At 47.0% G+C, this 23,669-nt stretch overlaps 1 protein-coding gene across 3 annotated transcripts in view; it reads right to left on the reverse strand.

The window, feature by feature from the left end:
- Positions 1-23,292, reverse strand: part of HLCS (holocarboxylase synthetase) — a 220,864-nt gene extending 197,572 nt beyond the window's left edge. For all 3 annotated transcript variants that reach the window (XR_005527818.1, XR_005527817.1, XM_039228875.1), the window contains exons 1-4: positions 23,053-23,292; positions 18,991-19,128; positions 4,183-4,345; positions 1,336-2,282 (exon numbers count right to left, since the gene is read on the reverse strand). Coding sequence is in view for 1 of the 3 variants with exons in the window: in XM_039228875.1 (XP_039084806.1) it covers positions 1,336-2,282; positions 4,183-4,345; positions 18,991-19,128; positions 23,053-23,247 (1,443 nt within the window). In the remaining 2 variants the exon portion in view is untranslated. The remainder of the gene's footprint in view (positions 1-1,335; positions 2,283-4,182; positions 4,346-18,990; positions 19,129-23,052) is intronic.
- Between the last annotated feature and the right edge of the window lie 377 nt (positions 23,293-23,669).

Below are 23,669 nucleotides of genomic sequence, written 5' to 3' on the forward strand. Positions count from 1 at the left end.
ATCAGGAATTTTGAAACAGCCTCTCCTACTTCCATCTTACACAAAGAAAAAACTGAAAGGAAAAAGAAGGTGGAAAAAAAACCGAAGGTTTTGGGAAGGGATCGGAAGGGAAGTAGTATGTCCTTCCTTCCTTCCTTCCCTCTTTCTCCTTACCTATATACAGCTGACCCTTGAACAATGTGTGGGCTGGGTGTGAATCTTACCAGGCAGCTGAAAACATGCATATTAACTTTTTACTCTCCAAAGCTTAACTGACAGCCTAGTGTTGACCGGAAGCCTTACCAATAACATAAACTGTCGAGTAACATGTATTTTGTATATTACATGTATTTATACTCTATTCTTACAATAAAGTAAACTAGAGAAAAGGAAACTATTAAAAAAGTCATAAGGAATATAGGGCACCTGGGTGGCTTAGTCAGTCGAGCATCTGACTCTTGATTTTGGCTTGGTTCATGATCTCGGGGTCATGGGATCGAGCCCCACATCAGGCTCCACACTGGGTTTGGAGTCCGCTCAAGATTCTCTCTCCCTCTCTCTCTGCCCCTTCCCCACTCGCATACACTCACGCTCACTCTCTCTCTCACGAAAATAAAAAAAAAAAAGAGAGAGAAAATCAGAAGGAACAAAAAATACATTTATAGTACTATACTGTATTTAACCAAAAATATCCACACAACTGGACCCATGCAGTTTAAAGCTGTGTTATTTCAGGATGGGTTGTATTAATTTGCCATAAAACCAAATCGCTTCAATATTCTATTTGAAATTTCTCTCAGCACTTAGGTTTTAAGAGTGACCAAAAGTCATAAAAGAATGGAGGACTTGAAGTGTTTTCAACACTCACTACCCCAGAAGTTGGTGAGCATTCGCTCCCGTAGTCCCTGACATCAACTACAATGCTGGCATGAGGTGGTTACTAACGCTGGAAATCACCAGCCCAAGGAACTCAACTCCCTATGTTACCTAAAGGCTCGATTACATTGTGCTTGGAGACAAAAGAGTAATCTAATGTATTTTGGAAAGACCAGTACCAGGACAGGTCAAAACAGGAAAGAATTTTCTGACTAATCCTCCATTAACCAAGAAACTTTAATTGGCCGTGACACCCTCTGCCATGTCCCTCCACCACGAGTGTTTTGGTGAAACTGGATATTCCTATGACATGAAGGCCCTCATCTATACCGACTCACCATCAGCAAAAACTCCCAGCTAAGGATCAAAAGTACCCACGGAGCACAGACTCCTGACCCTTTCAGTGCACGGCCTTAGATAGGGAGTGTGCTTGCGGTCAGACATCCCCAAAGATCCCTGCGTGGACAGCGGCCTCCATACCTGGCAAAGAACAGCTTCTCCTCCGCATGGTCCAAAAGGCACTTGCACTATCAGCCTGTCCTTGTCCTCATTCTCCAGGTGGCCCTGGAGCTTGCCCAGGCTGAGCGCTCCCCCAGGGCCCTCCTCATACACGTAGCCACTGCTCAGGACGCTGAGCTTCACGTGGGTCTGGTCAGCCTTGGAGAAAACCAAGTTCTGGACTGTGTCCCGCAGCGCGCCCTTACTGGCCACTGGGAAGCCGGCAAGCGTGAAGGGCGAACACAGCCCCAACACTTTCCCTCCCTGAGAAAGGTAGGCCATGAACTTCTTGGAAAGGTCTTCAGGAATCGCCTCCCTGGTGGCAATGACCAACAACAGACAGTTGTCTGACCACGGGTCTCGGAGGGCACTTTCCCTTGACAGGTGGTACAGCGTGTAGCTCTCCGTGTCCACACAGTCAGCCAGAACGGACCGCACCTCCCGGAACCGGCCCAGGGACTCCTGGGAGGCAGAGCCCACGTAGAAAAGGATGTTGGGGGCCTTTCCCGTGATGTTGGCTCTCCCCCCTTCTCTCTCCAGGTGGGGGTCATCAGCAATGTCCTCCAGCCTGCCACTGGGGTCACACGGAAGATCTGGAATTTTCTCTGCAGATGCAAACTTGACAGATTCAATGGTGCTGTTCTCAAGCTCCAGACACTCATGGCAACTAGACAGGTGGAGGTGACAGTGCTCGACGGAGTCCACTCCTCTGTCATCCTCTCCAGCAGGCTCACTGCCCGAGGTACCATCCTTCCCCTGCGTGGGTCGTGTGCCAAGAGCCTTGAGGTCATGTCCACCAGCGTGCTCCATAACGTCCGGCTCGGGCTTGCTCTCAATGGAAGGTTCAGGATTCCGCTGTAGGATCTGGGCCTGCTTGTTGGAGGCCTGACCCTTAAGTGCCTTCAAAGTGACCTCCTGCAAGTGCACTGCTGAAATACAAACAGAAGAGACAACCCGTCAACTCTCCTGGCTCGTCACGCAGCTCATTTCAAGACCACGTGGTGCCTTCCACACGTGACTCCCGCACCAGGGCGGCCCACCTGCCGGTCCTGCCTGCGTCCCCACCACAACTCTGCGGTGTCCTCTGGATCCACGTCACTGCCCCCGCCTGCTGGCGGGGAGGCAGTGCCTGACGACCCCTCCCAGTGAAATCCCACGTTTCCACGACACCTGTCCCAGGTGAACCAGAGAGGTCACCGCGCCTGCTTACTTACAGATTCCATTTCCTGGGCATCCGTCTCCTAGAAGAGAATGAAACTGAGAAACAAAAAAAGGTCTGTGTCAAGTGTGTGCAGGCACAGCCCAGGCAGCAGGTGCTCTTGGGGACACTTCATCGGATCCGTGGGGAAGAGGAGCCTTTGCAGTACCTTATCTCAGGACTGAACAGACGTTCACAATCGCTGATTTACTGATGGGGCACCTGGGCAGCTCAGTCGGTTAAGAGTCCGACTTCGGCTCAGGTCACGATCTCTGCAGTTCGTAAGTTCAAGCTCCATATCAGGCTTGCTGCTGTCAGCTAAGGGCCCGCTTTGGATTCTCTGTCCTCCTCTCTCCCTGCCCATCTCCTGCTCATGCTCTGTCTCTCTCAAAAATAAACATTAAAACACACGCGCACGCGCGCATGTGTGGAACACCTAGGTGACTCAGTCGGTTAAACATCTGACTTCAGTTCAGGTCATGATCTCACAGCTCATGGGTCTGAGCCCCACATCGGGCTCTGTGCTGACAGCTCAGAGCCTGGAACCTGCTGCAGATTCTGTGTCTCCCTCTCTCTCTGCCCCTCCCTCCCTCTCTCTCTCTCTCTCTCTCAAAAATAAACAAACATTAATAAACATTTTTAAAAATTTTTAAACATTTATTGAGTACTTGCTACACATCTGCCATGGTATCAAGCACACGTACATGCCAAATGGGGAAATTAAGTGATTTACACAGATTTCCAGAGCTAGTAATACTCATTTGAGCAAGATACAAATGAAGGCTTTCATGGACACAGAAACCCAATTTTTAAGCCTAATTAAGGAAGAACATTTTGCATGTTGCCTAAAAAAAGATGTGTCCCAAAATATTATAATACATTTTTTTTAATTCAAAAACTCCTAGATTTAGATCTTTGAAGTAACACTGGCTATGCTTTCCATTCAATCGAACTACAGTCTAGAAACTAGTTACACTTTTTAGATTGTGTGAAACAAATATTATATGGCTCCTACGTTTGCACAGCATCTCACAGACAGTGCAATTATGGGAAATCCTGGTTTAAAAATTTAGAATGGGGGTGGTGGGTGGCTCAGTCAGTTGAGCATGACTCTCGATTTCGGCTTGGGGCATGATCTTGTGGTTCACGAGATTGAGCCCTGTGTCAGGCTTTGCACTGACAGCATGGAGCCTGCTTGGGATTCTCTCTCTCCCTCTCTCTGCCCCTCCCTTGCGTGCTATCTCGCATGCTCGCTCACGTGCTTTCTCTCTCAAAATATTTTTAAAAATGACTAAATTTTTAAAAATTAAAATTTATGAAAATTTTAAAAGCACCTCAAAAAAACCTGACATGCAAATGAACTTCATACTATTATAATTATATCCAACTCCCTGAATGCATTAAAGATAAGCATCGACCTTAAGCCACATCCACCAAGAGGGCTCAACAGTTCTTAGGCCAATAACCAATGGCTATAATGGAAACTTTTTTTTTTTTAGTTTTTGTTTATTTAAGGAATCTCTACACCCAACCTGAGGCTTGAACTCATGACTCAGAGATCAAGAGTAGCATGCTCTTTAAAACCGAGCCCACAAGGCTTCCCTGATGGAAACATTTCTAAAGTCACTCACAAACAATCTTTTGGGGTACCAGTCCATCAGCCATCTGGAGTCTATCTTCCATGAACGCCACCCCCAGCTTGCTGAAGTTGTCCACGCTTGCTTCAGCGATTAATTGGTAAGGGTCTCCAGGTCTGCAAGCTAATGGCAAACAGCAGTCCGACCACTTCACGATCTGAGAAAACATGGGTGAGGGAGGAGCAAGGCAAAGAGAAGGTGAGGTCGTTCTTCTCTAAAATAAATTTCCCTTCAGCCCCCACCGCTAAATTATAGTCAAACATAATGAGTCACTGGATATTGCATTTTATTAACATCAAAGGTGCTCGGCTCGAACATTCTTGTTTCTACCCGACAACATGGCATCCAAAGTACTAAATACAATCCTCTCTTTAAAAAGCAGTTGAAGTCCCAACCACTTTTTAAGGAGCTGATAGAGGAAAGGGTCATCAAGCGCAGTCCAAGACCAAGTGCACCGGAACTCACCAGGGGCACGTGAACACCTCCCATCTGCGCACCGCGTTCTGTCTGGCGCTCGGGACCCTGCAGCTGCAGCCCAGGAATCAGAAGTTCTAAAGGGACTTCCTAAGGATTCCTAAAACTGGAAAACTCCGGGGAGCTCCTGCCTGTCCCGGTTCACATTCCCACCACAAGGGGGCAGGAAAAAGGGGCCAAAGCAAAACTCAGTCCTTAATGTGCTCGTTTTGGTAAAAGGAGAATGTGAGACTAGGATAGAAAGGGGCCCCCAGGGGCTTGGAGCCTGGCTCTGGAGTCAAGGACGTGGGTCTGGGTCTGGGGCACAGACTGGGCTTATCCCTGTGCCCTCAGGCAAATCTCAGAACCCCTGGAGTCCCAGCTTCCTCATTCCAGTCATCTTAGAGGTTTATTGTGTTAATGAGATTAAGGAGCATATGTAACGCCTCCAGCAGAAAGCCTGGGACAGAAAAAGTGTTCAATTAATGAAAGCCACCATGATTAGCTATTAAGAAGTTGGTTATAAGAGCAAGTAAATAGAGCGGTCTTTTCTTAAGACGCCACGAATCATTTCCCTGCTTCCCAGAGTAAACTGTCTCAGGGATACATTGCCCCAAATTTCACAAACAGAGAGAAATGATTTTGAATTCCACTTTTTTATACTGAGAGGTTAGGTTTTTAGAAGTGACTCTTGCCGAAAACAATGAAAAAGTGCTGGATAACATCAATAAAACATCATGCTAACAGCACTCAAGAAACAACCAGATAATGAAGTATTATCAGGCTCAAGGCTGAGGCAAATCCCAACCCTACAGCGGTTAAGGGGAATTCCCACAAGCCAAGCCTTGACGGCACCTGATCATCCAGGAAACACGGGGTTCAAAAGTCAAGGTCCATGGCTTCTCTGCCTTTTGGCTAAGATCAAGTGCAAAAGTCTGCTAGGAATTTACCCAAGGGATACAGAAATGCTGAGGCATAGGAGCACATGTACCCCAATGTTCATAGCAGCACTCTCCACAATAGCTAAAACATGGAAAGAGCCTAAGTGTCCATCAACAGGCGAATGGATCAAGAAGATGCGGTTTATCTATACCATGGAATACTACATGGCAATGAGAAACAATGAAATCTGGCCACGTGTAGCAACATGGATGGACCTTGCGGGTGTTATGCTGAGCGAAATAAGTCAGGCAGAGGACAAATATCATATGTTTGCACGTATAGGAGGATTAGGAGGAACTTGACGGAGGAACAAGGGGGAGAAGAAGGGGGGAAATGGTGGGGTAAAGGGAGAGAGGCAAGCCATGAGAGACTCTTGAATGCTGACAAAAACTGAAGACTGATGGATGTGGGGGGGAGGGGGGATGGGCATGGAGGAGGGCACTTGTGGGGATGAGCGCTGAGTGTTATGTGGAAACTAATTTGACAATAAACTGTTTGTAAAAAAAAAAAAAAAAGATCAAGTGCAAAAGTCAAGGTCCACTTGGCATTATAGCTCAGACATATAGATCAATGGAATAGAACTGAGAGCACAGAAATAAACACACACATCTACAGACAACTGATTTTGGACAAGGTCGCCCAGACAAGTCAACAGAGAAAGAACAATCTTTTCAAAGACAGTGCTGGTACAACTGAGTATCTATCTGCAAAAGAATGAAAGTGGACCCCTACCTCACACCAGTTACACCAGGTACAAAAATCAACCCAAACTGGACCAAATCCTCAATGTAAGAGCTAAAACTACAAAATTCTTATAAGAAAACAGGCATACAAAACAATGGAAAGAGTCTAAGTGTCCATCAACTCACGAAAGGATCAAGAAGTTGTGGTTTATCTATACGATGGAATACTACATGGCAATAAGAAAGAATGAAATCTGGCCATGTGTAGCAATATGGATGGACCTTGAGGGTGTTATTCTGAGCGAAATAAGTCAGGCAGCAAAGGACAGCTACCATATGTTTGCATGTATAGGAGGATTAGGAAGAACTTAACGAAGAACCATGGGGGAGAAGAAGGGGGGAAATAGTGGGGGAGAGGGAGGGAGGCAAACCATGAGAGACTCTTGAATGCTGAGAACAATCTGAGGGCAGATGGGGTGGGGGAAGGGAAAGGGGGGTTATGGGTATGGAGGAGGGCACTTGTGGGGATGAGCACTGGGTGTTATATGGAAACCAACTTGACAATAAACTATTTAAAAAAAAGAAGAAGAAGAAGAAAACAGGCATAAATCGTCATGACCTTGGATCAGGAGATGGTTTCTCAGATAGGACCCTAATAGTACATGCAACAAAAGAAAAACCAGATAAACGGGACTTCATCAAAATCTTTATGCTTCAGAGCACAGCTTCAAGGAAATGGAAAGACAGTCCACAAAATATGAGAAAGTATTTGCAAATCACATATCTGATAAAAGACTTGCATCTACAATGTATAGAAATATATAAAGAACTATAACAATAAAGACAAAATATCTTATTTGAAAACAGAGAATCCGAACAGACATTTCTCCAAAGAAAATATACAAGAAATAAGCACTTGAAAAGATACACAACATCCCCAATTAGGCATTATAGAAACACAAAACAAAACTTCACTTCTACTGGGACAGATATAATAAAAAAGATGGGTACTAACAAGTATTATGGAGGATGCTGAAAAATCAGAAGCCTACAACATTGCTGATAGAAACCTAAAATGGTGCAGTCTCGGGGCGCCTGGGTGGCTTAGTTGGTTAAGCGTCCGACTTTCGCTTAGGTCATGATCTCGCGGTTCGTGGGTTCGAGCCCCGCATCGGGCTCTGTGAGGACTGCCAGCCCAGAGCCTGGAGCCTGTTTCAGAGTCTGTGACTCCCTCTCTCTCTGACCCTCCCCTGCTCACGCTGTCTCTCTCTCTCTCTCTCCTAGAAATAAATAAAACATTAAAAAAAAAAATTTTTTTAAATGGTGCAGTCTCTTTGGAAAAGGTTTGGGGCACCCAGGTGGCTCAGTCAGTTAAGCATCTAACTTCAGCCCAGGTCATGATCTCACAGCTCATGAATTTGAGTCCTGAGTCGGGCTCTGTGCTGACAGCTGAGAGCCTGGAGCCTGCTTCAGCTTCTGTGTTTCCTTCTCTCTCTGCTCCTCCCCTGCCCCAGCCTCAAAAATAAACAAACATTAAGAAAAAAGGCTTAACAGATCTTCAAAAAGTTAAACACAGAATTACCAAGCGACCAAGCAATTCCACTCCTAAGTATGTAACTAAAGGAACTGAAAATATATGTCCACACACAAAAGTTGTACACAGGTGTCCACAGCAGCATTCATCACAATAACCGAAGAGTGTAAACAACCCAAATGTCCATCAACAGATGGAGGGATAAACAAAATGTATTTATCCATATCCAGTGGAGTATCATTCAGCTGTGAAAAAGAATGAATGTCACATGTAGGTGAGGGTCACATGTCACACCTACATGTCACAACATGGTTGCATCTTGAATACGTGATGCTAAGTGAAGGAAGCCAATAACTAAAGGTCACATGTTACACACGTCTATGTATATGAACCATCCAAACAGACAAATCTGAACAGTCAGAAAGTGGATTACGGGTTGCCAGGCCAGGGATGGGAAAGTGCAGAGCGGCTGCTGACGGAAACGTAGTTTCTTTGGGGCACAATGAAATGGCATTAGATAGCGGTGATGACCGTACAGCTAATGAATTATAATTGTATACTGTAAAAGGATGAGGTTCAGGGCATGGGAACTATAGCTCAGTTTCAAAGAGGAAAAGGAAAAGAACCAAGGTAGTTTGCTTACTTCCGCACTATAGACAGTGGGAGGACTCCAGAACCCAACTTCCGGAACTGAGTCCTGGCTCCTCTGGCTCATAGCTGTGTGACCCGAGCAAGTTACTCAAATTCTCTGTGCTCGAGAGAATTCTCAAACTCTCTCTACAGAGTTTCCTATCTGTAACGCAGAAATGGGAAGACTACCTACCTCAGAAGGTTACTGGGAAAGATAAACGGCAGTAACGCACAAAGTACCTGGTCCACAGAGAGGCAGTCTTATTATTCTAAACCTGGAGTCCTCAAAGCGGGTATTCTCAGTGGGGACCATATAGCCCTCAAAGTGGGGAAAAAACTGGTTTGAGGGCGAGAGAGGGGAGGGGGGAGGTGAAAAAGGTTCTTCTCCACATCACAAGAGTTTATAGCCCTTCAAGGGTGAACTCCACCCCACAAAATCTTATTCCTTAGTATTTCATTTCTCTTAGAATTCAAATTGAATCTAATGTTTCTCATTCCAGAAGTCATTGTAAAAGCTGGGAATCACTGTCTTAGAGGGAAAAAGAATGACTGCAAGTCCTTTATGGTCAAAAGGTGGAAACCCACTGGGGCGCCTGGGTGGCTCCGTCGGTTGTCTGATTTCAGCTCAGGTCATGATCTCGTGGTCCATGAGTTCGAGCCACGCGTCGGGCTCTGTGCTGACACCTCAGAGCCTGAAGCCTGCTTGGGAATCTGTGTGTATGTCCCTCTCTCTGCTCCCCACTCACACTGTCTCCCTCTCTGCCCCTCCCCCACTCACACTCAGTCTCTCAAAAATGAATATTAAAAAAAAAAAAAAAAGGTGGAAACCCCCTAATGGGTCTAGAATATTTGTAGAAAGGATCCTCAGAGGGGCGCCTGGGTGGCTTAGTCGGTTAAGCGTCCATCTTTCACTTAGGTCATGATCTCGCGGTTCGTGGGTTCGAGCCCCGCGTCGGGCTCTGTGCTGACAGCTCAGAGCCTGGAGCCTGTTTCAGTCTGTGACTCCCTCTCTCTCTGACCCTCCCCTGCTCATGCTGTCTCTCTCTCTCCTAGAAATAAATAAAACATTAAAAAAAATTTAAAAAAAAAAAAAAAAGAAAGGATCCTCAGAACTTCCTTTTAGCTCTACATGTGGCCTTCCTTCCACTTGACCACCTACTTCTCCACCTCCTGCCAGACGTGCACCCAGAGTGAGTAGGGTTCACCTGACCAGCGTTTCAGTGGGATTCTGCATTTCAAGCCTGACATCTCTGATCCAGGAGGAGAGCCGAGCTCAGAGGCTCACAGTTCTGATTTAGCTCATTTCCAGCTCTGAGACGAGAGGAGGGATGGCAGCTCGGGGGGATGAGAAGATAAACTGTCGCCTTGGCAAGAGCGGGCTTTGCAGAGGAGGGTGCGTGGGAAACGTGGACAGGAACAGAATAACCGACGTCCTGCATGAGGCGAAGAGCACCGCTGGTCTCAGGGCCGTCGCTGGCAATCACAGGCCCAGAATTTAGTTATTGCAAAGCCGATTTAGCACCCTGCTGTAGCAGGCCCTGCTGGAGAGCTATGCCTCCAAGGAAGCATCTAGTGTAAAAGGAGCCAATAATTACATTCTCACACACACCCCCACCCCCACCCCAGGGAGGAGAGAAGCGGAGGCAAACCAAGCGTGGGGAAGGACAGGAAGCGGCCAGAGAACAATACACACATGTCCCTGATCAAGTTTCTCGACTCAGCCAGCTGTTTCCTCACCTAAGTGCATTTCCTTTCTGTAGAAGCGTGGCCCGCGAGCCACAGACCATGCAAACCCCTCAAGCAGCACTGTGCGCTCCATCAAAGCAAAGCCACTCTGTCACTGATGCATCCAGGGGCCGTCTGTCTGAAAGCAAACAGGGCACTTCCGGTTTGCCCTTCAAGGTGGGAACAAAGGGACGGAGGAAGAAAGGGGAAGTCAAACTGAAGCCTTACTGCCATAGATCAAAGCTAAGGAAGCCCTGGCCAGCCCTCCACAAAGGGATTTCCTGGCTTAGAAATCCCTTCCATAACCACAGCTTGTCACTTGTCGTTGCCCTGATTGACAGCGGGCAGAGGTGGTGCATCTGCTCCACTCAACGCACGTCCAGAAGAAAGGCCCAGGGCCGAGAGGCACTCGATTCACAGGGGTGGCTCTCCCAGCAAATGTGGGAATAGAGGTCTCAGCGGCCAGTTGATAGTCAACCAGGTGATGATCAATTTTATGTGTCAACTCAGCTAGGCCATGGTCCCCAGATATGCAGCCAAATTTCCATCCTGATGGGACCGTGAAGGTATATGTTAGGTGTGATTAACATTTTAAGTCAGTGGACTTTGAGTCAAATAGATTATCTACCATAATGTGGGTGAGCCTCGCCCAATCAGTTGAAGACCTCCTGAGAAGAAGACTGAGGTCCCCCAAGGAAGAAGGAATTCTGGCCCCAGATGACCTCCTGACTCAAGCAGCCATACCTACTCTTCCCTCAGCCTCTTGACCTGCCCTGCAGATTCTGGGCTTGCAGACTCCACGATCAGGTGACGCAATTCCTGAAAATAATTTTTTCTGTCTCTCTCTCCCTACCACCATCCTTCTTCCTCCCCCCGTATATATATAAATGTACACATATACATATATGGGTACACACGCCCACGCACACATACACACACACACACCCTATTGGGTCTGCTTCTCTGAAGAACCCAGACTAAAACAAGTTACAACCAATTCTCCAGAGTCAGATAATTGGTGCTGCTAATGTGCCTGCCTCTTACTCCATCCTTCCAAATCAACTTAATTACACATTAGGTTTTTATAATTTTGTTGATGTTTATTTTATTTTTGAGAGAGAGCATGAGCAGGGGAGGGACAGAAAGTGAGAGAGGGAGACACAGAATCCAAAGCAGACTCCAGGCTCTGAGCTGTCAGCACAGAGCCCGACGCGGGGCTCGAACCCATGACTGTCAGATCATGACCTGAGCCAAAGTCGGACGCTCAAACAACTGAGTCACTGGGCGTCCCTGGTTTTTAACATTTCTAGCGACAAACTGGACAAAGGAGTGGGAGGCACGCAGAGATGGGAAGAACGGGATGCTAGGAGAGAGAAGGAAGGGAGTTACCTCCAGCCTGTGGGTATCCCTGCGGCCTTCAGGTTTGCAAACACCAAGGAAAAGGATTACAACAAACTTCATTCTCACGCTGTTATTTCAAAGACTAATATGCCCTGTGGCACTTTTAGAAGGGTGTTGGAAAATCGAGTGACAGTGTAAGGGACGTCACAACTCCACTGCAAACAAGAGCTGTAATAGGCTGACGGCAAAATCAAGCGGTCCTTGAAAACCAGGACAGAGCGGACACCCAAGGAAAAGGAGGGTCCAGGTACCTTAATCTTCTGAGTAACGGAGAGTAAGTCAGAAAATAATAGAAATACCCGTGTTGGCACCCTCTTTTACTAGTCTTGGGCTCCAGGTGTGTCCCCTAAGCACCTGAGGCCCCCCAAGGTGTACTGCATTAGCATCCCCGAGGGCTCACTGCCCACTTTACACGCCCACCCCACTGAGGCTGGGAAGCTGAGGAAGAGCAGAAGTTTTAGAAGACACCCCAGGTGTCCTAGTCACCCATCACTGCATAACAAACAACCCCCAAATTTAGCGGCTTAAGCTAATCATTTATTTTGCTCGATCTCAACATGGGCAGGGCTTGGCAGGGACAGTTCAACTCTGCTCATGTCACTGGAGGCTCCATGTCACTGGGCCACGTGCAGTAGCCCCAGGGGCAAACTTCGTGTGCTTCGTGTGCTTCTGCCCCTGCTGTTCTTCCCTCCTCTGCACCAAATCCCTGTTTTTTCCTTTAAAACTCAGACATGACCTCGGCTGAAATGTCCTTCCTGACCTCACCCCTATCTATAGAGGTTGCCACCACCCCCATCCATGCCTTTTCACTGCACTTATCATGGTGACATTTCAAGTGTTCAAGTGTTCCTTTACTTAGCTGTCTTTCCTCCCACACAGCGAGCTCCTTAAGATGACAGGGACCATCATCTCTGAATGCATCTTTCATATCTACACGCCACGTAACTCCAGCTCTGGCACACAAGCTGACAAGTAACAGGCATTGGATAAACCCTGGATGAGTGAATGAATGCCTTGATAAGAGTACAAGGAACATAAGTGAATTTTCTGCAGCAAAAGAATTATGTTAAGTTTTTTGGGTCATCAATTCTTACTAAATAGGACTGCGGATATCAGTACAGAAGATATTGAAAATTGAGCGGAATCTACCATGCTCCGCTAGTATCTGTTATGGCCCCTAGCAAAATAATTGGAAAACAGTAGATGACCAATAAATAGGTTAATGAATGACTTAGTGAAAATATGAATATATGAATACTACATTCTTTGAAAACCTGAATTCCCAAGATTCACTTATTTGTCATTAGGGTCTATAGTATGGCCACAAAGGAAAGCCATTTGAGCTATCCCAAATTCAAAAAGATATTTTAAATATCTATAGGAGATCTATAATCCAAGAAATATGAAAGAATGTAACCTTTCGTCAAGGTCAAAAGTCTTTCTGACATTTATATTTTCAATTTAATATCTTAAGGTCTTGTTAAACTCAAAATTTTTTTAATGTTAATTTTTTTTTATTTTTGAGAGAGAGAGAAAGACAGAGTTTGAGCAGGGGAGGGGCAGAGAGAGGGGGAGACACAATCTGAAGCAGGCTCCAGGCTCTGAGCTGTCAGCATAGGGCCCAATGCAGGGCTCGAACTCATGAACCATAAGACCAAGACCTGAACCGAAGTCAGACACGTAACCAACTAAGCCACTCAGGTACCCCAAAACTCAAGTAACTTTATTTTTTTTTAATTTTTTTAATGTTTTATTTCTGAGAGACAGAGAGAGATAGCATGAGCAGGGGAGGGTCAGAGAGAGAGGGAGACACAGAATCTAAAGCAGATTTTTTTTTTACGTTTATTTATTTTTGAGAGACAGAGAGAGACAGAGCACAAGTAGGGGAGGGACAGTGAGAGAAGGAGACACAGATTCTGAAGCAGTCTCCAGGCTCCGAGCTAGCTGTCAGCAGAGTCCGACGTGGGGCTCGAACCCACAAACCACGAGATCTTGGCCTGAGCCAGTCAGATGCCCAACCAACTGAGCCACCCGGGAGCCCCTGGCTTTTCTTTTTAAACCTATGAAGAGCCCATTTGTGGTAACCTAATAGTTCCAATTTGGGCTTTTAAGTCCTAGTTTAGCATGCTTAGACGTTTAGCAAAAGTTTGGGATCACTTTTAATGGTATGTCTGAATAATATTTGTCCTATTTACAGGCTCAAATATCTTAAAATATTTTGTTTTATTTTTAGACTCTATGCAGATTTGGAATAATCCTAATCCTTGATCAAAATGTACTCTCATTGTTGGTTACGCATGGCCCTCATTCACTCATGACTTTGAAATTTGTATGATAAATATCTGTGAATTCGCCACTCAATATGGAAATGGAAGAAGCACCTATGTGGTCCCCCGGAATCTATCCACCCATTCTGCCCCCTCCCTCCCTAGACCAGTTTCTTTTTCGATATATAAGGCATCTAAGTGAGCAAACACCATTTCTGAACACTTACATAACTCTTATAAATTATTATTGTTTTTATTTTTATTTTATAGAGGGGGAGAGAGAGAGAGCAAGTGGGGAACAGGGGCTGAGGGAGAGGGGGAAAGAGAATCCCAAGCAGGCTCCATGCTCAGCACAGAGCCTGAGGCGGAGCTCGATCCCACGACCCTGGGGTCATGACTTGAGCCGAAATCAAGAGTCGGGTGCTCAACCTACAGGGCTACCTAGGTGCCCCAATTTTATAAATTATTGAACCTAGAGGAAGCTCGATGTTTTCCTATATATGCTAATGTTATATGTATATTTTGTAAGATTTCAACCCCAAACCAAGGCCAAGATATCTAAAATATTACAATTATATAAAATATCAAATATGCACAGATTCTTTCTTAACACAAAATGTGACTGCTGTGCTCTTAACTTCCTAAGTCATTGTTACTTAGTTGCACATCTTTTTTCTTTAAATTTATTAATATATTTTGAGAGAGAGTGAGAGTGAGCAGAAGCAGAGGAAAGGTGGAGAGAGAAGCAGACAGAATCCCAAGCAGGCTCTGTACTGTCAGTGCAGAGCATTCTGTGGGGATTGAACTCACAAGCTGTGAGATCCTGACCTGAGCTGAAAACAAGAGCCGGATGTTTAACCAACTGAGCCACCCAGGTGTCCCTTACTTGCATATCTTTATGGGGTTAAGAGATACATAGCATCTGAAGGAACAGTTGCTGTGCTTTGTAGGGGAGATGCTAAGCTACTATATGAGAGACCCAGAAATGCAGGTGTGCAAACAAGCTAGAATTTTCTCTCTCCCTCTTGTGGAGGTGGTTCTGCTCCGTAAGACCATCCAGGGAGCTCGTTCCCTTCTGTTTTATTGCACTGTTACGTGCCCTCTGCCAGCCTTGTTCTGTCCCTTGGTAGACACTGGTTCATACTGCCCCAGCCACCGCTGTTAACCTCATGCACATTCTAGCCCTCAGGATGGGGGACTAGCGAAGGTGGCGGCCAGCCAGCTTCTTCTTTAAAAACTGTGACCCAGAAGTTTCATGGGTCACTTCTGCTCCTGTCCAGTCAGCTGCAGGGCAGCCTGACATCTACAGCTCTAGCTGGACAGCCATGGGTTGAAGGGAAGAAAGACAGACTAGAAGATCCTGGGAGATAATTAGCATGTCTCACAGTAACCATCTCATTTAATATATATTCTAACAAAGATTTAATTAAGTTCTTGCTTAATGGCAGAATGCCTGGGTGGCTCAGTTGGTTAAGCATCCGACTTCAACTCAGGTCATGATCTCACGTTTTGTGGGTTCGAGTCCCACGTTGGGCTCTGTGCTGACCGCTCAGAGCCTGGAGCTGCTTCGGATTCTATGTTTCCATCTCTCTCTGCTCCTCTCCCCATGCTCTTTCTCTCTCTCTCAAAATAAACATTAAAAAAAATTTTTTTAAATTAAAAAGATCTTGCTTAATGGTAATAGCTTATTTCTTAATTTTCTGAGGAAGAAAGATGCCTGCCCACCAGGGAAGACAGCTACTATCCAGTTAATTCATTTATTTATGATCAGAGGGTTGTTTGGTGGGTCCTGCAGCCAGGAGCTGGAGATATTTAGAGCGAATTCTTGGACCACCCTGGCTGTTACACTGAACTCCATTTTATAAGTTGGCCCTTCAGACTTGAAAAAGAATTAATCTCAGGTGTCTGGCTTGCGTAGTCTGTAGAGCATGCAACTCTTCATCTCAGGGGTCCTGAGTTCAAGCCCTGCATTGGACGTGGAGTCTGCTTTAAAAAAAGGAGTTGAGGGGCACCTGGGTGGCTCAGTTAGTTAAGCGTCCAACTCTTGATTTCAGCTCAGGTCGTGATTTCACAGTCCTGAACTTGAGCACTTGAGTGCCTTTTTGGGTCTTGGGATTCTCTTTCCATTTTTCTCCCTGCACCTCCCTCACGTGCGCTCTCTTCCTCTCTCCCTCTCTAAATAAATAAACTTAAAAAAAAGGAGTCGATCTCATATCTCACTGTCCTCATTCAGGTTGATTCCTTAACGGGATTTTGCATTTGGGGGGGAGCTCTTATGAATCTATTTTGCACTTCACTCTAAAGTCATTTGAGTTTTGGGGGCGCCTGGGTGACTCAGTCAGTTGAGCGTCCAACATTGGCTCAGGTCATGATCTCAGGGTTCGTGGGTTTGAGCCCCGCATCGCGCTCTGTGCTAACAACTAGCTTAGAGCCTGGAGCGTGTTTCGAATTCTGTGTCTCCTTCTCTCTCTGGCCCTCCCCCACTTGTGTTCTGTCTCTGTCTCTCAAAAATAAATAAACATTAAAAAAAAAAGTAAATATTTATTGGCATGATTCAAACTAACTGATCATGTCATTTATAATTGTAATACATTGAAATCACTGTTTTAGGGGCACCTGGGTGGCTGGGTCAATTAAGTGTCTGACTTTGGCTCAGGTCATGATCTCACGGCTCATGAGTTTAAGCCCCGTGTCAAGCTCTGTGCTGACAGCTCAGAGTCTGCCTGGGATTCTCTCTCTCTCTCTCTCTCTCAAAAAATAAATAAATAAAATTTTATCAACAAAAAATTAAAAAGAAATAAAAATCATGGCTGAGTTCACCAAAATACTTCACATCACCAACTGGCACCTTTCTACCAAACACAGGAGAGGAGCTGCAAGCATTGGCCTTGAGTTAATACAAGCTTTGTTGCTACAACTAGGAAACCACAATGTCTAGATCTCTAGAAACTAATGTATTCCCTTGACTACTAAAGGGTATGGACGTTGGTTCAAACTTTATCTGCCACTCAGCAGCTGGAGGATTTTTTAAGTTTTTTTTTAATTTATAAGTAATTTCTACACCCCATGTGGCAACTGAACTCACTATCTCGAGATTGAGAGTAACACCCTCCTCTGACTAAGCCAGCCATGTGTCCAGCAGTCGGTGGCTTCAGAAGTGTCAATCTTATGACTTCAGTTTTTTTCTCTTAAAATGACAAGAATAAGGGACGTCTGGGTGGCTCAGTCGGTGAAGCATCTGACCTCGGCTCAGGTCATGATCTCAAGGTTCATGAGTTTGAGCCTCACGTCAGGTGTCGGCTGTCAGCTCTCAGCACAGAGCCTGCTTCAGATCCTCTGTCCCCCACTCTCTTTTTGCCCCTCCCCCCTTGTACACACATGCATGCACGCACATGCTCTCTCTCAAAGATAAATAAACTTTAAAAAATAAATAAAATGACAAGAATAATTTCTCACAGAATTGTAAGCACAGAAGTAATGTATGTAAAAGACCCAGCAGGAGCTTGATAAATGGTATCGTTATTATCCTAACTCTATAGAAGCCTAGAAGAAACATCAGGAGACTGCAGGAGGGACTGGGGTGTCACAGCACACTGGACTGTTCTCAGGCCACCTGCAAACTCCTATGTCCCTTGTGAATTACAGTTTCTTGCTCTCCTTTTTTTTTATGTTCATTTTTAATTTTTTTAATTTACTTTTGAGAGAGAGAGAGAGACAGAGCGCAAGTGGGGAGGGGCAGGGAGAGAGGGAGACCCAGAATCCGAAGCAGACTCCAGGCTCTGAGCTGTCAGCACAGAGCCCGACGTGGGGCCCAAACCCATAAACTATGAGATCATGACCTGAACCAAAGCCGGATGCTTAACCGACTGATCCACCCAGGTGCCCCTTGTTCTTCTTTAAACATCTTCACCTATCTCAAATAAATAAACAAATATCTTCACGAATCTCACAGCTCTTATTTCAATCTATCTTGAATTCTAGTCATTTATGTCTGGCTTTCCTCCTCTCTTCCTTTCCTCTCATCCCAATACAATATCTTAAAGATGGAGCTTGTGACATGGAAATCCAGTGACCACGGCTATCACCAGCAAACCCCTGCTGCATTAGCTAGTGGCAGGCAGGGAACACGTGGTGGCCGAGTGAGGACAAGGACTCAGCACAGACACCAAGGCCGGGCTAGGCTCAGACTTCCATGAGCCCAAGGGCATGACTGTGTCTGGGGGGAAGGCATCCGCCGAAGCCAGAGCGAGGGTGCAGGTTCCCCTGGATTTGTGTCCACAAAGAGAACTCTGGCCACCAAGAGGGAAACCCACGGACACCAGACAGGATGACATTTTCATGGTGTAGACAAACAGATCTGCGGCCAAGCATGAGACGAAGAATGGAAATGAAGGAGGTGAGCGCCTGGGGAGGGGTGTCCGTAGGATTCGGACTTTAAGGGCAGGAAGGAGGCAGGCGGAAGAACAGGTTGGGGCGCTCCTCTGAGACTTTCTTTTTTTCAAGCAGAGAAATATAAACAACTACTCTTTGTCAGGTTCTTAACCTTGAAGTGTTTTCACAATACTCCAGGGGAGATGTCTAGGAAGGCCCGGCGATCCAGATCAACCTGACGTGAAGAAGCCGGAGGGACAGGCTGGACGTCCCTCGAGCCACGCTGCCCATTGAAAACATACCGTGAGCCACAAACACGAGCCACCAGGGCAGATTTTCCAGTAGCCACATTAAAAAGGTAGAAACAGGTGAAAATAATTTTGTTAGTATATTTTTATTTAACCCAAAATATCCAAATCAGAAAGAGAGTTTAAAAGGCCAGGAAAGAACACTCATAGAAATAAACAAATCTAGGGGTGCCTGGGTGGCTCAGTTGGTTAAGCATCGGACTTTGGCTCAGGTCATGATCTCACGGTTCGTGGGTTTGAGCCCCGCGTCGGGCTCTGCGCTGACAGCTCGAAGCCTGGAGACTGCTTCAGATTCTGGGTCTCCCTCTCTCTCTGCCCCTGCACCTCCCCATCTCATGCTCACTCTCTCATTCTCCCTCCCTCTCTCTCTCACTCTCTCAAAAATAAGTTAACATTAAAAAAAATTTTTTTAAAGAAAAAGAACATATTTACTTTTGGTTAAGACATAGTTTTTCTTATGGGACACAAGTGAAAAACATGTTACTCACAGCTTCTGAAGAGGAAGATGGTCTCTGTAAATTCTCGCCTTGCACCCAAATGCTCTCAGTCACAAACGCTATGTGTTCTGCTTCGAGTATAAAAGGAGAAACAAGAAATAGGGCCCATTTGCTCAAGTCATCAACGGACTGGATAGAGGGAAAGAAACACACAAAAAAAGGGGAGAGGATTCAGTATCACTTCATATCACAACAGCCACTAGTACCAACATCCAGGATTCCTCTGGAATCCCAGGTGAAATCTACACGAGTTTATTGGATGCGCTCCCGCAGACCACATTAACCCTGTGTTTCCTGCTGAACTGTGGCTAGGTAACCACCTGCAACACCCCTTCTATGATTCATGACAACTTGAACATCTCTAGATATTTGTTATCAACAATCTGTTCTGAAGCTGGGCTCGACCCCATCATTTCTTCCTGCTCACAGCATGGGGAATGCTCCAAATTACAACTCAGAAGCACATTTAAAGGTGAGGAGGCTCGGGGCGCCTGGGTGGCTTAGTTGGTTAAGCGTCCAACTTTCGCTTAGGTCATGATCTCGCAGTTCGTGGGTTCGAGCCCCGCGTCGGGCTCTGTGCTGACTGCCAGCTCAGAGCCTGGAGCCTATTTCAGAGTCTGTGTCTCCCTCTCTCTCTAACCCTCCCCTGCTCACGGTGTCTCTTTCTCTCCTAGAAATAAATAAAAATATTAAAAAAAAAAAAAAAGGTGAGGAGGCTCAGGAGTACATGCCGGTCACATGAAGCCCCTTACTAACAGAAGCCTGAAGAACTGCTCTTCCATTTCCTCCAGCCTTTATAACATCAATATTGGTTATCAGATTGGATACATCCATTAATCTGTGCTCTCCCTGAAATCCCTCTAAAAGGAGAGTAAATTAATTTTAAAAGGCTTTAACCCACTAAAATCAAGGCATATCCGGAGCAGGAAAGCTGAAATCGAAGCTGCAGGTGGTGAGCCTTACCATCACCACCAAAACATGGTCAAGCTCAGGGCCACCTGGGGGCTCAGTCGGTTGAGTGTCTGACTTTGGCTCACATGATCTCACAGTTCGTGGGTTCGAGCCCCGCGTCGGGCTCTGTGCTGACAGCTCAGAGCCTGGAGCCTGCTTCGGATTCTGTGTCTCCCTCTCTCTCCCTCTCTCTCTCTCTCTCTGCCCCCCCCCCCCCACTTGCGCTCTGTCTCTTTCTCTGTCTCTTTCTCTCTCTCTCTCAAAAATAAACATTAAAAAAATTTCCTTAATAAAAAATTTAAAAAATTGCACAATGGCCAAGCTCCACACAATGCTTGCTTATTACAGTTCAAATCCGCACTTGCTGGGAGGATCAAAAGGCGTTTGTACCTGGCCTAGTAACCTGGCACACAGTGCAGTATTAATAAATAGCTACTGAACTCATTAATAAATGAAAATTTGGAGGAGAAAAAAACTTTCCATGGGTACACTTAACTAGCAATATAGCAGTTAACAAGAAAAAACAGGGGCGCCTGGGTGGCTCAGTCGGTTGAGCGTCCAATATTGGCTCAGGTCATGAACTTGCAGTTCACGGGTTCCAGCACTACATCAGGCTTTGCACTGTCAGCGCGGAACCTGCCTTGGACTCCCTGTCTCCCTCTCTCTCTCTCTGCCCCTCCCCTGCTTGCTCTCTCTCACTCTATTTCTCTCTTTCTCAAAAATGAATAAACATTAAAAAAAAAAATTTAAGAAAACAGATTGTCCTCCTTACTTAAACACAGAATATGTACATATTAAACAAAAAGCTTAAAATTTCCAGTTAGAGGGCACCTAGGTGGCTCCGTCAGTTGGATGGCCGGTTTTTGATGTCGGCTCAAGTCATGATCTCACAGGATCATAGGTTCAAGCCCTGCAATGGACTCTGCAGGGCCTGCTTGGGATTCTCTGTCTCTCTCTCTCTCTCTCTGCCCCTTTCCCAAAAATAAATAAACATTAAAATTTTTTCCAGTTTGTATAAACTTTTTGGTTATACTTATCAATTTCTGTGGGACCTTAAATTATATAAACGTCCACATTCTATTTATCGGATTCTAAATATACGAAAAGTGGGGGCGCCTGGGTGGCTCAGTCGGTTAGGGTGTCCAACTTCGGATCAGGTCATGATCTCTGTTAGTCGGTTCGAGCCCTGGGTCAGGCTCTGTGCTGACAGCTAGCTCAGAGCCTGGAGCCTGCTTCAGATTCTGTGTCTCCCTCTCTCTCTGCCCCTCCCCTGCTCACGCTGTCTCTCTCTCTCTCTCTCAAAAATAAATAAAACATTAAAAATAAATAAACGAAATGTGGAGACAACAAACTCATAAAATTTGTTTCTGTAAAGTTACTTCAGTCAGGGTAGACTGACAATAAGGTGTTTAGCGAACCAAATCATTAGCCCCACGATATTTTAGATCTTGAATTAACAGCACCAATCACAAAGTCAAGCTTTCCAAACGCAGGTCTTAAACATCAGAGCTGAAACCCAACAACCACCAACCACTCCGTCATTCACTGAAGTACTGAGTGACTATCACAGGCAAGCTGCTAAGCAAAAGAGACCCAATTCCTAGGGAGAAAAAGATAAAACCTAGAAACATGAAGGATGATTTAAAGTTTATCTGGGCACAGGGCAGGCCAGTCCCATCTAGTGTGAAGAATGAACATCTCCTTGAGACAGTATCTGAGCAAAGCTGTAGGGTGAGGAAGAGTTAATTTCAAACATCAAAAGCACAGCAGGTTACGAATCCCCGAAAGCCTAAGGCTAGTGTGGCTGGGATCCCCACCCCCCACCCCCACCCCACAACCAGCTGGAGCAGTCAGAAAGAGCGGAAAAGCACTAATTATAGTTATGGTAGTTAACAAAAGACCAATAGAGTCATAGAGATGAATCAAAAGTAAAACTGTCTTCCAAGAAAATTAAAAGTATTTACATCTCGATATTTTAGAATGTCCAAAATCTTCCATCTAAATCTTAGATTCTTTTTTAGTAAATGAATCGAGACTGGAAACCACTGCAATAGAAAAATGCACCCCTCAATTTTTCCTTATTTTGTTAATTCTCTCAATCCAGATTCTTTGGAGAATTAAGCCCTAATTAATTAGACCCTCAGGCAGAACGAATGTCTCAAGGCCCCACATCTAGGTGGGAGTAGCTGCATACTCTCACAACTGAGAAAGCGGTCACTCGTTCTCTGTTATATTAACAAGTAAGGGCAGTTCTGATTTACTAGTAGCACAGTGTAATTCCAAACTAAGCATACAACAAAGTATTCAACCTGGGATAAGATTTTAATTCCCACGCTGGTGTTAGCGGTTTCGCACACACGGAAAACCTTACTTTAATGCCAAGTGAGCCAACTTTCCGGAAGGAAGAGGAAAGGGAAACCGATAAAAGCAACCACTTTTAAGTGTCAACGAAAACAGTGTTAGTGATGTCAGTGGAAATCTGCGCAGCGCTGCACTTTTCCAGAAAGGGGACGGAGGTTTTGCACAGATTAAGCGACCGCCACGTGAAAGAGCCTGCTGAACTTGCAGCCACCCGGCTAAGCACGGAGCCAAAAAAACAAAGGCTGTGTGCAAACCGAAACAAAACAGATGCAAAGGCAATCAGTGGGGTGCCCCGGTCGGTGAAACTCGCCGACTGCCTGGGCCGTTTTTTGTCACCCAGGAGCCATCTGACCGAAGACTGAGGATCTGCTGTCTTTTCTGGGAATTCAAGTTCAAATTCAGCGCACAGTGGAGGAGAGGATGTCAGCAAAGACGCTCCAGGTGGGCAGTGCCCTGGGCGTTCGGGGGCTAATCCTCCCCATACTCCACCCGGCACGCCGCCTGTCGCAGCTCCGGTCCCCTGGTCCCCCCCTCCCCCGCCCGGGGTCTCCAGGGCCTCGCCCGCGTTAGCGCCCCGAAGCCCAGCCCGCCCCAGACCTCCGCGCGCGCGCGCGCACAGCCCCCGCCGCGCGCCGGCGGGCGCTTCCGGCGGGCTGAGCCCCGAGGCCGCGCCTCCCGCCGGCCCCGCCCCCCGCGCGCCCCCGGCCCCGCCCGCCCCCCGCCGGCCTCGCGCCCGCCCACCTCGCTCTCGCCGACGCAGAAGACGCGGCCGCCGCGGCTCAGGCACACGCGGGCGCCGCTGGGCTGCACGGCCGCGCCGCAGAAGGTGAAGGAGCAGCGCGAGGCGCGCAGCCGCTGCACCGTGGCGCGCACGAGCGCGGCCGGCCGGCGCCCCCAGCGCGCCCACAAGTACAGGTAGCACAGCGTGATGAGCATGACCGGCCGGCCGGCGGCGGGGCGCGGGCCCGGGACGCTCGCACCACCGGCCCGCCCCGCCCCTCCGGGCCCCGCCCCCCGCCGGCCGGAAGAGGCCGCGCCGTGGGGGTGAGGCCGCGGGGGGGTTGGGGGTGGAGGATGCGCTGGGGGGGCGGGGGCGAGGATGGAGCGAGGCCTCACTGGGGAGGCGGGGGGGAGGCTGGAAGGAGGCCTCGCAGAGAGGAGAGGTTTGGGATGGAGGGGCCGCGCGCAGCGGCTGGATGCGCGGTGAGGATGGAGGGAGCGGGGAGACCGGACCGCCCTGGGGGCTCGGGGGTGAAGATGGGGGGAGGCTGCTCTGGGGCGGGGGCTGGGGGCGGGGAGAGGGGCAGGGTGAGGATGCTGGGAGGCAGTGGGGGGGGGGGTGCAGGGAGAGAGGCGGG

Source organism: Hyaena hyaena, unplaced genomic scaffold (genome assembly GCF_003009895.1).
Source record: "Hyaena hyaena isolate Hyena2069 unplaced genomic scaffold, ASM300989v1 scaffold_2, whole genome shotgun sequence".
Lineage (NCBI taxonomy): Eukaryota > Metazoa > Chordata > Mammalia > Carnivora > Hyaenidae > Hyaena > Hyaena hyaena.